An 18,182-nucleotide genomic window follows, 5' to 3' on the forward strand; every position below is an offset into this window, starting at 1 on the left:
TTGCACACTTCTTGAGCTGACAGAACATTCTGTGCCCAAAGAAGGATTGGTTGCCTATGACTTCTGAAGTCACCTGCAGGTACCCTGGATCTGCTTATTAAGAACAACTGTCTGTGCATGGTCCTTTCCATAACTATTCTCCATGCTGTCTTTCAGCTGCTGTGGTTGGGACTGAATCTGTACCTGTTTATCGACACCTTCCGGTGGTTTGAGCAGGAAGACGCATACCTGTACACACGCATCATGCTGGGCGTAAGGATCTATGAATATTGCTTGCTTTTGCATAGATTGCTCATTTAATTTACCTTTTCTAATGAGTTATGTGCATTCTTTTTCTCCCCAGTCAACTTTGGCGTGGGCAAGAGCATCCGCCATGTGCCTAAATTTCAACTGCATGCTGATACTGCTACCAGTGTGTCGAAATCTTATGTCCTTCCTCAGAGGCACAAGTTCGGCAAGTAAAATGTTCTTTTTTTTCATTGTCGGGGAATTAAGTAGTCTAAAAAACATGATAAATAAAAATTCCAGGTGTTATGAAGTGTGAAGTGGGGCAGGGTTTGTAGCTTTGAGAAGGCCTATGAGACAATACAAGTTTTGATATCATAACCAGTGACAGAGGCTTTTACATTAAGGCCACTAGTCCAAATCGTATCTATTTCTACAGTGTTCAAAAGGAATTCCTTTTTTCTGTTACTTTGGTGACTGATTTAAAGAAAAATCCATCTTTTGTCAGGTTACTCTTATGTTTTTTAAAAGCTGGGCATCTGTTTTTAAAGTCTAGTGATGGAGCCTAGAAACTAAAATTCTTTATAAATGATGACTCAATCCACTATCACACTTACCAATCAATACCAGGCCCATAAACATAGTGAGTGAGGTGAATGGATCATATGTTATTTATGACTTTATGCAATAAACTATCTACAATAAACAAGACCAGCTTGTCATTTTTAAAAGTTTATTAAAACATATTTAGAAAAACTTAGGTTTGGAACTTTATTAAGCAAGCATTAGAAAAAGGCATATAAGTTTCATTCAGAATTTAATAAAGAGATAATATTATTCATTAGCAGAAATAAGTGAAAAGGAAGAGCATTTCCAAAACCTAACTATCTCACTGACTCTACCCTCATCGCCTGAAAACAAAGTCTTTAAAAGTTACATTTCTTACGTGTAATCATCGGACAGCAGAACACGTCCTTCTGGAATCAGGAGCGTAAGCCAAAAGTTTGCAGCTAACGCCTATTCTTATACCCTAAAATAAGCTGAGCTAACTATTTTTCACATTCCAACAGCTGAATTCTGGTTCTCCATTGGCTGAATCACCTCACGCCACAGTAAACTGTGACATCTTCCACCACGAGACCAGGCTTTACACAAAGTCATTGTTCATGCACAGAATCCTGGCAACAGTTCCATAGTCCGCTACATTTTGTAGCAAAAATGTTCAAGCAATACAAAATCTTGTCACGTCTCTTCCTTTTAGCCTTGAGCCAGACCATTCTGAGCTTTCGTGGCACATCCAAACCCACTCCACAGAGTTGACTTTAGCAGTTCATTTTTTGAAGCTTTCAAAATAAAAGTTTGTAGGCTTGTCATCTTTTTTTTCAAAATAACTTTCTCCTGTGGCTTAGCATCAGTAGGCCTTTTCTAGAAGGGCGTCAATTTTCTGCGCCACTTTTTGCTTGCATCCCTGCGCCACTTTCAGCTTGCGTCACTTTTTCAGAAAACTATTATTTAAACAAACACAAAAGAATAATTAATTCAGGTAAAACAAATCCTTCTGTTACCCACCCTTTCCCTGCTAGTAATTAACCCATTAATAAATGACAACTAGCAGAAGCAAACAAATAAAGCAGCACATAAAATATCTACCATTCTTCATGTAATCCAGCTTTATGTTTCTGAAAGAGTAAAAAGATGATTAAATAATACACAGACAGACAAACACAACATAGGACATACATATAAGCACATATAAAAGCACATGCCATGAATGATCAGCTGCATATTAATAGTGACAAAGACAATAGGACAGACATAACAAACAGGACAATATTAATAATGTGTTACAAAAACAGACTTGCAAATGCAACAGAAGCACATATAATTAGTTTCCCGCGTGTTCATGTGTGTGCAAACTTAATCTAGGTTGGATTAATCAAACAAATCATGCAAACACTTATTAATATATTAATTCAAATTATGAGAGCATGACATCACAAGCTTGAATAAAATATTTTCTAAAGCTCGCTCTATCACTAGATTGACAGTGCTGCTGTCGCCAGACGATTATGTGAGCGTCCCTAGAGAAGGGCTTTGGCTCCGCCCACATGTTGAGAGTCAGGAGTACATATTTTGATTGGGCAGGAGTTGTGTGTTTGCGCACCAAAAAGTGCTTGCCCGCCATGCAGATGTGTTTATTTTATTTTTCTTTAAGATCCAACTTTCAGGGGCACCACATACGACATGGGAATGCCATTAAAGTGTCTTCGATAACTAGATAATTGATGTTGCTTTTCTCTGGCAGCAGCACAGATGGGAGGAAGCCAGGCATTAACCTACATGGATTTTTAGGTCTGGCTTGACAGTGCAGCTGTCGCTAGACCTTTCAACCTACAACACTATTATTCTATAGTTCTTTGCTTCAACACAAATACATATCTATTCCCATGCTATTTACGTGTAACACTTCACATTACCATGCAGCATTCCTTTAAAGGCAGACTTTTTGGTATTGCCAATGCTCCTTTTACCTTGCAGTGGCTTTGACCTGATAATAATATCCACAGCATGTCCATTCTGTTTAAATCAACAACTATTTTAATTTCAAACTGCAACACTACAGAATCAACTGTCAGCACACCAATCCTACAGCCTGAGAACTCATTGGCCCACATGCATCATTGTGACATTTTGCACTTCCTAATTTGCGAAAAATAAGGAATCGCAAATTAAGAAGTGCAAAATGCTATGCATCATTATTTTCGGTATTCATTTGTGATTCGGTAAAAATCACAATTTTTACCGAATCCCAAATGAATACCGAATTCTTAAGTTAATTTTCGCAATTCCCATTGATTCCTATGGGCCAAAAGGCCCGTAGGAGTCAATGGGAATTGCGAGTGGCACTTAGAAAATTTCATGGGTGCAGGGGGGGTCCAAAGGACCCCCCCATGCACCCCTGAAATGTATTTTTTGCATCATGTTTCACACACACATGTCCTAAGGACATGTGTGTGTGAAACATGAATGTTGAAAACAAAACATTTTAAGCATTTTAAACACTTTTTCCAAATTTACCGAGTGGTTCAACCACTCGGTAGATTTGGAACCCTAATTGCGAATTTCCACTTGTCAAAGTAATGATGCATTGCTTTTAAGAAGTCGCACATCTGCGACTTCTTAAAAGCACCCGCAATTTTAGAACTCGCAACAATGTTACGAATTCTAAAATTGCTTCATGCATCCCAAAAAGCACTTTTGCATTCGCAAACGGACGATTTTAAGTAATCGCACCGTTTGCGACTACAAAAATGCTTGATGCATGTGGGCCATAATACTTAAACGACTGTTGAGATATACATTAGGAAATATATGTGTCTGCCAGGCTAACGCTGCCTTAACATCAGACCTCATGAAAAAATAAAAAATAAATACCATTATTGCCATAAAGCGACACAGTTCATTTTGTTTACCATAACAAAATGGGTTGAGTTAGTCTAAGATGCATGTGTACAATGCCATTGACACAAAAACGCCTGCATTATTTAATTCTCATCAGAATTGAGTTCACTTGGGGTTAACACACATGTTCAGCAAGGTATTATCACTGACCAATTGGAAGGCCATATTACCATTAACTAACACAAACAGAAATGTAGCGCTGTCGTCCGTCCTATCGGGGGAGGGGTCACATCCATCTCTGGATTTCCCTGCTCTGGCCACTATGTGAGGCGTGGCTGCCTAGGTAGGTAAATGACGCAATGACCCAGGCGAGGAAACTTACTGCCTGTTAGGGTCATTGGTTATTTGTTTTACTGAAAGAACACTCTAACAGCCACATGCATCAAGCTAAAAACCGGTGGCAAACAGGTAGATTCTCAGAATCTGCCCCTTTGCGCCCGGTATTTTTGCATTTGGGATGCATCATCAAAGCAATTTAAGGAATATCTAAATTGAGATTCCTGAAATTGCGATTGCATTTAAGGAATCCCAAATTGAGATTCCTTAAATGCAATGCATCAAAGTCAAAAATAGGAGTAGCAAATTACCATGTTGTGGAACTTCATGGTAATTTGCAAAAACTTTGAAAAATGCACTTTTGTGCATTTTTCAAAGTTTGATGTTGCGCACACACATGCCCTTAGGGCATGTGTGTGCGCAACATATGTGCACAGATCAATTTCAGGGGTGCAACAGGGTGTCCTTTTGACACCCTGGCAACCTTGAATTACATTCTCAATTTGTGATTCTCTTATTGAGAATCGCAAATTGAGAATGTCTTCCCATTCATTCCTATGGGCCTCTAGGCCCATAGGAATGAATGGGGAGGTATTCCTTAAGTGCGATTCGCAATTTGCGTGTCGCAATTAAGGAATGTTTAGAAATCGCTATTTTTTAAGCGATTTCTACATGCATAGGCTTTTGCGATTCCTTAATTGCGATTCCTTAAAAATCGCAATTAAGGAATCGCAAAAGCCAACATTGATGCATGTGCCTGTAAATCACTAACATGGACACACCATCGCTGCAGTTTCACCAGATTCCTGTGCTGATTCAGCATGCGTGATGCTAGAGGAAAAGAAGAAAGCTGCACAGTGCCAAAGGGAAATATCAGCCTCTTGACAAAGAGGGGCGGTCAAGATTCCTAGGGCAAGGACCAATCACTTCAATGTGAAAAAGTCTCTGGTCCTGACAATCTACAAGCTTGACACAGACATCTTAAACTACATCCTCTCTGCCATTAGAGGTTGTATTGTATTGTAGTTGCATTTATATAGCTCTACTACCCCTGACGAGGCATTGAAGCGCTTTATCGGCGGAAAGCACGCAACTCTGAAACCGATAAAGGATTAGTGGTGAATTAGTATAGTGAAATATGAAAGTAATTTTAATGGTGGATATGTCAGTCAGTTATTTTGATACAGAAGGATAGTGATGGGATAGAGGGAAAAAGGTTTGCATTTATATAGCTCTAGCTGCGCCTGATGGGTTCAAGAGATGCACTGGAGCCAAACATTGGGATACCGACTGCCATACTCACTTGTCAAAGTTGTTGCAGTCAGTGCTTAATATTTTACAATTTAAGTGCTAGCGCTCTGACCAGGAGGCCACTGCAGCTTGCTGGACCCATCGCCCATGTCATTGCTGCCAAAGCAACTACTAACCATCTCTCTAGCATGTCAATGCGACAGTTCAGAATTTTTCCAGGTCCCCAAAGCTAAAGGAATGTCTGGGGAGGCAGGTATTAGCAATATTAATGTATATTGTAGTCCTCAACTACTGTTGTTGTGCTCATCTCTAAATTAGATGAGCAGCGCCACCTTGTGGTGGACTGTTTTAAGTCTGGTGTTGACTTTAAGGTGCCAGTGCCGAGCACCGGAAACCAATTAGGTGCCAGTGCTGAGCACCGGAAAGCACCAGCTCAAATTAAGCACTGGTTGCAGTGCTGCATTTTCTTGCATCGCATATACAGTGTATGTATCCGAAATGAGGGTTCCCCTTCTCACATGGAACCAGGGTATTAATCAAATAACAGGGTACAGCGGTTCCTGTGGCCTATGTATTAGATGCTTGATAAATAAAACGCCTGATGGCAAATATTTGTGTGGGAAGTGAATCTAAAAAAAAAAAAGAATCAGAATCACACACTGAGTAGAGTTATCAAAAGACACTTTTACTGAGTTGGTGATATTTTTAACAAAAATTGGAAACAAACAAGTGTGCGGTGTCCCAAGTGAAATAGAACCTTAGAAAAAAAGCGGAGTGTTAGTGAGTGCTATAAAAGGTCTCTATGTATAACAAACGACCACAATGCAATATGTTTAGATAGCGAGTCAGTCTTCTATTGCAATGCTAAAGGGCTGCAAAGGTGGTTCATTCGTAGAACCTCTAATTTGTTAAAAATATCACCAACTCAGTAAAACGGTCTTTTGATAACTTTACTCAGTGTGTGATTCTGATTCTTTTTCTGACATTCACATTTCACCACAAATATATTGCCATCGGGTATTTTATTTATCAATCATCTAATGCATAGGCCACAGGAACCGCTGTGTCCTGTTATTCGTACATACAGTCAGTGGGCATGACATGCTAGTTGGCCCACCGTTTGAAAAAGACTGAACCAGGTCATCAATGCCCTTCTGATTTTAGTTGACTTCTGTATCATATTTTTAAACCACTCGTCTATATTGAATGCAGTGCAGCTTCCATAGCGAGTTTTACTAATGTGCTAGGGATTATGTATGGGCAGAGTGCAAGTGCAATGCAACAAGAAAACACAGCACACCATCAATATATAGATGGTGTCTGATGCAAACCTGCGCTTTGAACATATGCAAAACTCACTGAATCCAGGGAGCTAGGATATGGAATGCGTTCAATCCAAGCTTCAGGTATGAAGCACATTATATGCACTTCAGCAAGAATCTGACAACCAAACTTTCTCTGTGTGCATAAAACTAAGCTGGACTGCCACTGGGGCACACGGAACTATATCAGATTGAGGCCCCCCCTCACTGATTGGAATCCAACTTCTCGTCCATAAACTGTGCCTTTTCTAATTGATCCTTAACGCTGGGGAGTAATTTCAAGGCAATGCATTGTGCCTAATGATTCCTACGTACAATCGATGACTCCACGATCCTCACGAGCTGCTGCATACCATGCACCTTGGAGACACATCACACACTCAATACAGATGCTCAGTGAGGCTAGTTTGAGCCCTTTCCCAAAGCACAACAATGAGCTTTGTTGGCCTGAAAAATATTTCGGGGAATGTCATGTGATGCAACACATTAGCAAACGCAATGTTGTATGTGTCAGGAGTCCATGATGAGCATCTTGCCTTCTTGCCTATAAAATGCCTCTGCCCACGTATCAAGAACTGAGAATGTCCTCACATATTTAATCAAGTATGCATAAGCTTGTAAATATGCACTTTCTGCATCATTCCCTGCATGTCTTTATCTAAAAAGCACACATCATCAAGGGGGTGTGTATATGACTATTAATGGTGCAGTTTCCAGAGTTTGTAGCACACTGGTAGAGCTTTGACATACAAGCCACGTAAAGTGGGTCTCTTGGTCAGAATTTGTTGCATGCTGCACAACATTGCAGGCAATGCTTAACGGGGAAAACACAAGTGATGATGAGGAAGAAGAAGTGGGCATTTCGAACATCAAAAGGGTGCCAATGCCAGTGACATCAGAAGCAACATGTTTTCTATTTCTGAACTGACTTACATAGCATGAATGCACCGTAGTTGTGGTTTAACATAGCTCAAAATAAGTAGGTACAGCAATGTAGTGCCCCCACATCATCCCCTGTATCTGGGAAGTTCCATCCTACTCCTGACCTAATCTTAACTGGCTCATCCCAGGGATGTAGATTCCTACCACTGCCACAACCCCAACAGCTCCTTTGCCCCGAACACTCAGGCATACCAACCCCAACATTTTGTGGGTAATTCCATGCTGTCTGTGGAACTGTACTGCACAGAACTATAGCCTCCTTCCTGGATCCAGGACATCTGCGAAGAACGAGGGGCTCTATAGGAGGATTGGAAGATGGAAGTCACTGGGATGTATGTAGCAGTAAATACTGCTTTCTATGACAGTCATTTCCTTTCTTTCCCACAATCTGGCCAAGTCTGTGTCTGTTGCTACATGCCCTTTTGCCAAATGCCAACTCACAGGAAAATGGGATACTATGAGCCTGTTTACAAAGATAACAGAGGGCAGGCCCATGAAACCACTGCTCTGCCGGGTGGTGGTAGGCAGATCTGGCCTTCGCCCTCCCTCATGGGGTTCCCCAGATTTCGGGCAGCATGTCTGCAACCGCATAAAAAACGCATGTGTCAACTTTCAATGAATTAAACTCAATTAGAATCAAATATAAGGCTTTCAGTCCTACATTTATAATGAGTAAAATACGGCTCCACCAATATGTATTTAAACGAAACTCATTAACGTTAGCTTTGGTCTACTGCCACACTTTCTTCAACATTGATATATGTCATTTATTCATAAAAATTATTTTACTAATATCGTTTCTTAATTTATATAAATGTTAGCGTCTTTCCTATCACCTTCCTAAGTTTCAGAATCCTAACTGTTTTTATGGCATAATTGCACCACGTTTTAGTTAGTAATACATTTCAATGAAAGGGATTTTGGAAAACTAGGCCTTAATGTTAGAACCATTAGTCACGTCAATAAATGAATAATAAAGTTAATTTCCTAAGAAATCCTGTTATTAAACCTATTAGTAAACGTTATTTTTTTTAAGTTCATAAGTTTTTTATTAGGAGTTTAAGAGATGAACAACTGTATACACATTCATACAGATAAATGAAAAGGGGGCGTAAGGGTAAAGGAACAATTGGAAATAAAACTTGTGAAAATATACACATAAGGAGTATACATAAGTAAATAAATGTACATAGAAAAAAATATACATATGAAATATACATATGAAATATACATAGGAGCGTTGCATCAGTCCACTGATATGAAGGCAAGTGTGCGAAAGCATATCTTAACATAATTAACACAATAACCTGCTGACTAGTTTTATCGTACCAAGATTAACCCTGAAACAGAGTTGGGTAGATGGCTATACAAGAGGCACGCAGTTCCATCGGGTAATCATGGTGGTTTGTGTAAGTCGAAGTAGTCATCTAGTGAGGACCAGAGTTTTCTATGTGGGGGACGCCATGGGGTAGTGGCAAGGGCTATATTATCGGCTCCTCTGAGGTTGGTGATCCAGTTAAGCCAATGGGGGAAAGATGCCTTACTTGTGTCTTTCCAATTATTCCGTATGATTTTAACCGCCGCCGTCAACAGTAGGTCAAGTAGGGCTTTATCATTATCATTGAGTGTGACGGCTTTGGTAAATCCCAGTACGAGGGTTGAGAACTCTCCCGGGAGTGAGATCTGTAAGGCTTTGGAAATGAGATCGAAGATTCTGTCCCAATAGGAGGTGACACATGTGCATTTAAATATTAAGTGTTCGAGGTCTCCACCCTCTTCTTTGCAATTCCAGCAGGCGTCGTCGTCCCTAATATTGTGTAAGAATAGTCTCTTAGGTGTCCAGAAGGCTTTATGGAGTAGCCAAAACTTAGTTTGGGAGAGAGTAGGGCTTATTTTGTGGCATGTGGTGGATTCCCAAGTCCTGGCCCACTCTGTTTCTGAAGTTGGTGTGGATGAGTAAGATTCCCAAAAGAGTTGCAGGGCTTTGGTTAAGGTGGATGTTTGTGGTCGAATTAGTTTGTAAATTCTCGAGACTTGATGGCCAAGTTTGTTTAGTGTAGTGAGGAAGCCAGGGAGGGAGGGGGTGACGTCCTTCAAGTCTGCTTTTGCAAGTGCTACTTTGACATGCAAGAAATTGTAGAATTCTATGTGATGGAGGTGATATCTGTTCTGTATTTCATTGAAGGAGAGCGGTGTCGACCCTTCGAAGAGTTGGTGGGGGAAATGTATACCTTTTGCTATCCAAGGGATGTTATGTAGAGGTTTCCCTCTATATGTTAAGGTGTTGTTGTGCCAGAGCGACTCCAAGTTTGATTTCCGGAATTGGTGTGGTAAATGTTTGCTCACTTGAAGTAGAGCCGTTTTGGTGTTCTTAAAGATGGGGCCCGGGCCTAAGTTGGGCTGAAGTTTGATGGTGAGAAGGGCGGAGGGGTCGAGGCCATGGAGGATGTATCTTTCCACGGATAGCCACACCGGGGTGTAGTCCGTCTGGGGCGTTATTCAGTATGAGCCTTGTTTGGCCAAAAAGGCGGTTTGATATAGCCTGAAATCCGCCAAATTGACTCCCCCCAGGCTTTTATCTAACCGTAGTTTTTTCAAACTAATTCTGGCTTTCTTACCCTGCCACAGGAAGGATGAAATCATGTTATCTAATTTACTATGGAACTCTTTGGATAGGATAAGGGGAAGCATTGTGCTGAGGTAGTTAACTAAAGGGGATATCATCATTTTTATGGTTTCTATCCGACCCCACCATGTGATGAAACGGGGGGACCATCCATCAAGTAGTCGTTTGATTTTGGCAAGGGTCGTGGTCTCATTGTGTCTGAGGGTGCTCAGGAGGTTGTCAGTAAATTCTATCCCCAAATATTTAATAACATCAGTTTGCCATGTTAATCCCGAGTCACCTAGGACTTCCCTAGTGGTACGGATGTTTAGGGGTTTGACCTCGGATTTATCCCTATTTAACTTATAGCCAGACAGGGAGGGGTGTTTATCAATTGAGGACATGAGCCCAGCAATGGAATTTGTAGGGTCTTCTGTTGCGAATAAGATGTCATCAGTGTACGCTTCTAACTTTACTCGTGTATCTCCGAAAGAAACACCCGCTATGTCTTTGTTGCGTTTGATATCCGTTAGATGGGGTTCAAGGGCCAGGAGGAAAAGCGCTGGGGAAAGTGGACAACCTTGTCTGGTTCCTCGGTAGAGTCGGAACGGTTTGGAAAGGGCACCATTGATAGCTATTCTGGCAGATGGGGCGGAGTATAGGGCCATCACCATTTTGGCAAAAGAGTTGCCGAGGTTGAAGGTGTGCATACATTGCTGGAGAAAAGACCACGAGACTTTATCGAAGACCTTTTCCGCGTCCAAGGTTATCGCTACCATTGGAGAGGAAGAGACCTTTGCTTTCTCCAGAAGGTGGCACAGTAGTCTTGTATTATCGTTCGATGTTTCAGGAAACCAACCTGTGCAGGGCTTATTATTTTAGGGCGGACGGAATTTAGTCTGTTGGCTAAGATTTTAGCGTAGATCTTGCAGTCAAGGTTTATCAAAGAAATGGGGCGGTAATTTTTGGTGTGGAGAGGGTCTTTCCCTTCTTTGGGGATAACTATGATCGTGGCTTCGCTCATCGATGGGGAAATGCTTCCACTGGTCGCTGTGGAGTTGAAAAGGGTTAGGAGCGGGGGGTTGAGTTGGTCCGTGAAGGCTTTATAGAATGCCGCCGAGAAGCCGTCCGGTCCGGGGGCCTTATTGTTCTTCAGTGTTTTGATGGCTGCTGTGATCTCTGCGTTTGTAATGGGGGAACCTAATTGAGTCTTATCTATTTCTGATAGTTTGGGGAGATGTAATGATTCAAGGTAATCGGTACAGGCTGTCAAGTCTAATGGTTTGTCGTTTTTATAGAGGTCTTCATAGAAGGTTTTAAATGTGTCAAGGATATTAAACTGTTTGGTGTGGGTGTTGTTTGTGGAGTCTTTTATGGAGGATATGGTAGACAATTTCTGTTTATGCTTGAGGTAGGAAGCAAGGAGTTTACCTGCTTTGTTACCCTCGCAAAGTTTTAGGGAATTAAATCGGTTAATCCACACCCGCTCTTTTACTGGTGATTGTGTTGTATTCGTATTTCTTTTTGGTCAGTAAGTCTAGCGATTTTGCGTCGAGTGGGTTGGATTTGTGATGGGATTCTAAGGTTCCAATCTGTTGTTCCAGTTCTTTATTTAAAGCTTTGTTTGCTTTGGCTCTGATATTGATAATGACCCCCCCGGATTGTGGCTTTGAGTGCGTCCCATAGGGTGTTGGGTGCAATGTCTTGGGTGTCGTTTAAAACTAGGTATTCGTCAATGGCGTTTGCTATTAGCAATTTGTTTGCGGGATTGGATAAGGTTTCATCATTGAATCGCCATCTTCTGGGGGAAGGACCGACCGGGATCCAGCAAGTTTGGTGCGTATACAGGCGTGATCAGAAGCTATTTCAGTTTCCTCTATCAGGTGTGTGAAGGGGCTCGAGATTAGGATAAAATCAATGCGTGAATATGATTTGTGTGGGGCGGAATAGAAAGTATAGTCCCTCCCATCTGGGTTCTGGAGGCGCCAGGAGTCTTTTAGGCAGTAGCGGTCACAAAGGCGAAGGAGGGCTTCATGCGAGCGGGAGGGGTGGAATGTGCATTTGGATTGTCTGTCTAATATCGGGTCCTGGGGTAGGTTGAAGTCGCCCCCCACTATCAGTAGATCGTCTTGTGGGATGTGTTCTATTGAGCGAGAGACCGAGTCCCAGAATTCAGGATCATCGGAGTTGGGGCCGTAGATGTTTATTACGTGTATGGGATCATCTTCCCTTAGTAGGTGAGTCACTGATAGCCTTCCCTCCGTGTCATGAGAGTGTGAGACTAGTGTCAGATTGGACTTTTTCGCTAATTAAGGTGATTACACCGCCTTTTTTGTGTGTCGCTGGGGAGTTCAATATGTGTGACGACCAGTGTATGTTTAGAAAACGCGAGTCTTCGTCTGATAGTTTGGTTTCCTGAAGCAAGACAATGTCCCCTTTTGATTTAGCGAGGTATTCAAAAACTTTCCGCCTTTTTACTGGGTGGTTGAGGCCCTTGACATTAAGGGAGATTATGTTAAGGTCGTCGGCTAGTGATTTGGTGTTAGACATCGGTGCGGGTCATAGTCGCTGAGTAGTGTTCTGGCGAGAAGACGCTAGGGATGCGTGGTGTCATGGTTCGTCCGCGCAAATTGGGCGGTTGGTGTAGGATCTGGAACGTTGTGTTTAGCCTGCATGGATCAGTGTGAGGAGATGCAACTCTAAGTAAAGGATGGAGGGTACAGCAAACAAGTAAGATTTGAGGATGCAGTGAGAGGTGAATGCTGTACCTGTAAGAATTAAACATAAGCAAAAGGCAGTACAAAATATAGGTAAAAACTCTTAATCTCTGAACCCTCTTAACTCCCAGTTTCCCCCCCCTTCCAATTCCACCCTATGTCCCACCCCCTCCCTCCCCTCCCCCCAAAAACGTACGACGACAGTACCGTGCTAGGTAGAACAGGAGTAATAGGATAGTAGCAAGTAACAGTCCCAATATAGTAAACAGGATAGTAGCAAGTAACAGTCCCAATATAGTAAACAGTTGGGCATGGATAAGTCCCACTATAAGAACCTGACTAAACATATGTGTAGACATATGCGATGTTGTTAAGTAACAGTAGCAAACGGTAGCATAACGGTGTCACAACATTTGAAGCTAAGATATCATAAATTGAACATTAGCATGCCTCTATAGTAAATCAAGAGTCCTAGAGACTCAGGAGTGGCATAGTCTTTTTAGATTATAAACTCACGATACAGGAGAGTGCTCAGGTGGGATGATGGGCTTCGAAGTTGAATGGTCGACATCAAAATAGAGTTTTTGACGATGGTCTTATTTCGAGCCCGATGACAACAATCATAGTCTGGTTTGTGTGGAGTACAGTCAGCCGATACGTTGTCGCATGAGGATCTGGATTTCACGTTTTCCTTTTGTTGGAGAGGCCGGTCGATTGATCCATTTCTTGTTCGTGACGATCTTCGAGTAGATCCGCAAGGGCTCTGGGGTCCGTGAAGAATCTTGGGCGGCCATTTATTATGATTTTGAATTTAGCAGGGCCTGCGAAGGAGAAGGCAATGTTTTTGGATCTGAGTTTGTCTCTTAGGTCTAGGAATCCTTTACGGACTTCTACCGTATCCTTGGAAAAGTACTGTGTGAAAATGATTCTTTGGCCTTCCCACATGATGGAGTGGTTTTTCCTTGCGTATTGGAGAATCATCTCGACGAGCTGAAATCTGAGTAGTTTGCATATCAGCGGTCTAAATTCTAATGTTCCCCCTTCTGTTCCGATCTTCCAACTCAGCGTTGTGGCATTTTAGGGCATCCGTTGTGTTCGCTAGGCGTTGGATCTTTGTCGCTGATTGCCGAGCTAGGTCTTCCACGTCGCTAATACGTCGCTAATACGTTGCTCGGCCACCCCCAAACCTGTATTCATTGCGTTCATGTCGGCTCTGATCGCTGTGAGTTCCAGCTGCATGGAGTCAGTGTTAGCTTTGGTCGATTTAGAAAGATCGTGGAGGTCAGCTAGTTTTTTTAGAATCATTTCCATTGTGGCCGCCATGTCCGATTTGTTCTTAATGGGTGAGTGCGAAATCAGTGGGTCTGGCTTCACTTTCTTGGTAGAGTTCCTCTCTTCTCTGCCCGACATCGTGATGTATTGAAGTGGCTGTGACGATTATACCCAGGTGGCTTGAAGATGATTGTAGTTGATGTGCGAGAGATCAATCTTATATCGGTTCACTGTTTGGCATCTGAGTGAGGTTATTCGTCGTGGGGTGCAGGACTGTCCTGTATAGGTCAGGCCGGAGGCCACGGCAGGAGAGTGCTGCTTATCTGGCAGTATCTATAGGCTACCGATTGATACCCAGCAGTGGACAGGGTTGAGTGGCTGGGGTTGATGGGATTGAAAACAACGCTCAGCTCTCACATCACTCAGGGCAGAGGACTATCTTCTGCATGTGGAAGCCTCGTGGAGGGCAGAGGCACAAGTTGAATGGCGGCGATCACGAGGCACAGGTAGATCAGCAGCTTCCTGGTGTGTGCAAACGCAGTGCCTGTGACCTCTCATGACGCAATAATAATAATAAATAATAAATCATTTATAGAGTGCCTGGCTACACAAAAACTGTGTGTCCCCGCGCTAACTGCTGATAAAATACAGAGATCAAAAGGTAGCTATGGAAAAGAAGCTCAGGAGATGTTACATGTTGGAAAACAGAAGCGTTTTAAGTTTTCCCCGAAATCTCAGTTCGGATGGTTCCATCCGCAAGTGGAGCGGGAGCGCATTCCAATGTTTGGAGGCTAGGTACCTGAAGGAGCTGCCACCCATTCTGGCCCTGAAAATTCGAGGAAGTTTAAATAACATTGTGCCGGATGATCTTAGGTTCCGGGTAGGGCGATGTATTGTGAGGAGATTTTTTAAGTATTCAGGGCCTTTGCCCTGAGCGATGCGATGAGCATAGCAAAGGGTTTTAAATTTGATCCTCTCCCTAACCGGAAGCCAGTGAAGTTTGACCAGGGCGGTTTTTGCGGAAGCTCTACGTGAGAGTCCGAGCACGAGGCGTGCGGCAGCATTCTGCACACATTGGAGTTGATGTAAACCCTTTTGACTGAGCCCAATCAGCAGGGCATTCCCATAATCAAAATGGGGGGTCACCAGCACGTGGACAATTGTTTTTCTGGCTCCGGTAGGAAGGAGATCCAAAATCTTTCGAAGAACCTTTAGTATGCCAAAGCACTTTCCCGTTACCCTGCTGACATGGGTCTTGCCAGAGAGATCAGAGTCCAGCATAACACCTAGGTTTCTTACCGACTCCACAGGAATGGGGGGATTTCCCAGTTCGATAGGCCACCATGAGCGAGACCAAGCTGATGCTGCTCTCCCGATCACCAGTAGTTCAGTCTTTTCGCCATTTAGACGAAGGCCGTTGTTATTCATCCAGACTGCTACTGCTGACATACAATTCGAGAAATTGATGGCATCTTCTCTTCGGTCGGGAGTCAGCCTAAACACCAGCTGGGTGTCGTCAGCATAGCTGACAATGCCCACCCCGAAGCCTTCTACAATGTGAGCCAGGGGTTCCATATAGATGTTAAATAGCGTAGGGCTCAAACTTGTGCCCTGTGGAACCCCATGGCTCACCTCCCGAAGGGAGGATCTATAGGGTGGGCAGTGTAGCTGAAAGCTTCTGTCGGCCAAGAAGGAACGCAGCCAGGCAAGTGCTGAACCCGTTACCCCCATGTCCTAGAGACGAGACAGCAGCGTTGAGTGCAGCACTATGTCAAATGCTGCACTAAGGTCTAATAAGACCAACGCTGCCGTCTCGCCTTCATCCGCTATCTGCCTAAGACGCTCAGTAGAGTATAGAACTGCCGACTCAGTAGAGTAGCCCGCTCTAAATCCCGATTGTGAGGGGTGGAGGAGGGCTTCTGCCTCCAAATACTCCATGAGCTGTCTATTCGCGATTTTTTCTATTATTTTAGCGCAGAATGGGAGGAGGGAGATGGGACGGAGATTTTGGAGCTGAGAAATGGGAATATTGGGCTTTTTTTTTAGTGGTATAACTTGAGCAGTTTTCCATACCTCCGGTACGTAGCATTCCTGAAATGACAGTGTCACCATGTGACTGATATAGTTAATTAATATACTTTCCATAACTCCCTTGCACCGGTCCGGTGGGCAGGCGTCACTGGGGGAGCCGGATTGTATACTGTTAATAATACCTAAAAGTTCATGTCTTTCAGGGGTTTTAAAACTAGTAAGAGGTGATTAATGTGTTGAGATGGTTCTAGTATCCTCACTGTTATTTAAGAGAATTTTATTGTCTACAAAGGTGGCATGAATTTTATCCACCTTATCTACAAAGAAATCGGCTATCTGATCACATGTCTCAGTAGAGTACGTGTCTTGGGTCTCAAATCTCGATGGAATCGTGAGTTCTTTGTAGATACTGAATAATTCTCTCGTGGGGTTGTCTGCTTGCTCAATTCTGTTTTTAAAATGGAGACTTTTCTCCAATCTAACCCATTTCTGATACTTTTTTAGCTCTGTTTTGTAGCATGATTTGAGTTCAGGAGCATAGCTCTTCCTCCATCTCCGTTCTATGGTTTTACATTGAGCTTTGGCCAATCTTAGTTTCTCTGAAAACCACGGAGCAGTTCTAGATTGTCTTACCGGTGGTTTAAATGTCCAGGGGGCGACCTTGTCTAGTGCTTTCGACACCCACTTCTCATAGCTATCCCATGCCTCCTGTAAGGTGTTACCTAGTGTCGGGGGATGCTCTGCTAATACACTATTGAACAGTTCCGGAGTGAATTTTTTCCAGATTCAACGTTTCTGAGGTGGATGTTTTATGGGTATAGTTCCTAAGGGTTCCTTTTGTATTTCAAATGGAACAATGCTATGATCCGACCAGATCAGTGGATCGGGGGTAGGGCCCTGATACCTTCCCAATTCACAAAAATAGGGTCCAAGAGATGGCCTAGCTGGTGTGTGGGGGCTGTAGAAAGTAGTCTAATTCCCACAGAGTTTAATGCGGCAGCTACCATTTGTGCCTCCCTGCAGTTTGTATCTTCAAGATGTAGATTTATATCGCCTAGAATAACGAATTTTTTATATCAAACTGCTAGTTGGGTAGCTGATTCAATGAGTTGGCTGCCAAACTGAGCAGCGGCCCCTGGTGGGCGATATATCAGTAACCCAGTGACCACGTTTTTGGGGTCGATTTTTATGGTGAATAGGCCACTTTCGCTATTAGGTAGGGTGGATTTAAGTAGAGTACATTCTAGTTCTGATTTATAGATTAATGCTAGCCCTCCTCCTCGTTGTTTTTGTCTGTCTAGTCTCAGTAGACTATAGCTGGGGGGATCGCTTCAAGAATATCCGGGGAGGATGTATCTTCTAGCCATGTCTCGGTAAGAAACATGGCATCCAGGTCTCTGTTTGCCAGTAGGTTGTATATCTCAGTTTTATGTTTAATCATGGACCTGCAGTTCAACAGTATCATCTTTAGCTTAGCTTCTTCCCTCATCATCTTGCTTACCGTTGGAAGCGTCTGATTACATATCTTGCAGTAGGGGGGTAAATGCTCAGGCCATAGGGTATGTAAACAACTATGTTTCGGCATCTGGCCGATTGATAATAGGTCTACTTTAGTGTAATATAGTCGGGGGCTAGAGCTACTTGGAGAACCAGCTGAATTGGTAGGGCCAAGGGGTCCTGCCCCGCGCCCCGGTCGATCGCGGACGGGCGCAGAAGGGCAGGACTCTGGCTTGACTCCGGCGCACGACCGGCGCGCCTGCAATGCGCGTCCGCTGCGCGGAGCCATTGCCGTATGTTTTTATAACGTCGTCTGTGCGACGGAAGAGGCGAACCCTCACTAAGATGGCCGCCACTATTTTCCCTGCCGGTCCCCGAAGATGACGGCCCTACAATCGGCCACTCACTGAGGGGGGTAGGCAAGTAATCTGCCAGCGCAGTCAGGGAAAATTACAGGTAGGATTTTAAACAAGCTTTGTCCAGCTCCCTGAATCGGTGCGAGATTAACTTCAGCCACAATGTTCTGCAGCGTAAAGCGCTAATGCCAGGGGGGAGTGGGGGAAGGACAAACGGGAGAAAAGC

General features: G+C 43.3%; 1 protein-coding gene across 1 annotated transcript in view; it reads left to right on the top strand.

Moving 5' to 3' along the window:
- The first annotated feature begins 162 nt into the window (after positions 1-162).
- Positions 163-18,182, top strand: part of NOX3 (NADPH oxidase 3) — a 478,144-nt gene continuing 460,124 nt past the window's right edge. Inside the window, exons 1-2 of the mRNA XM_086926861.1 lie at positions 163-252; positions 344-454. Of these exons, the coding sequence (XP_086782987.1) occupies positions 244-252; positions 344-454 (120 nt within the window). The 5' untranslated portion in view covers positions 163-243. The remainder of the gene's footprint in view (positions 253-343; positions 455-18,182) is intronic.

Source organism: Lissotriton vulgaris, chromosome 6, assembly GCF_964263255.1.
Source record: "Lissotriton vulgaris chromosome 6, aLisVul1.2, whole genome shotgun sequence".
NCBI lineage: Eukaryota > Metazoa > Chordata > Amphibia > Caudata > Salamandridae > Lissotriton > Lissotriton vulgaris.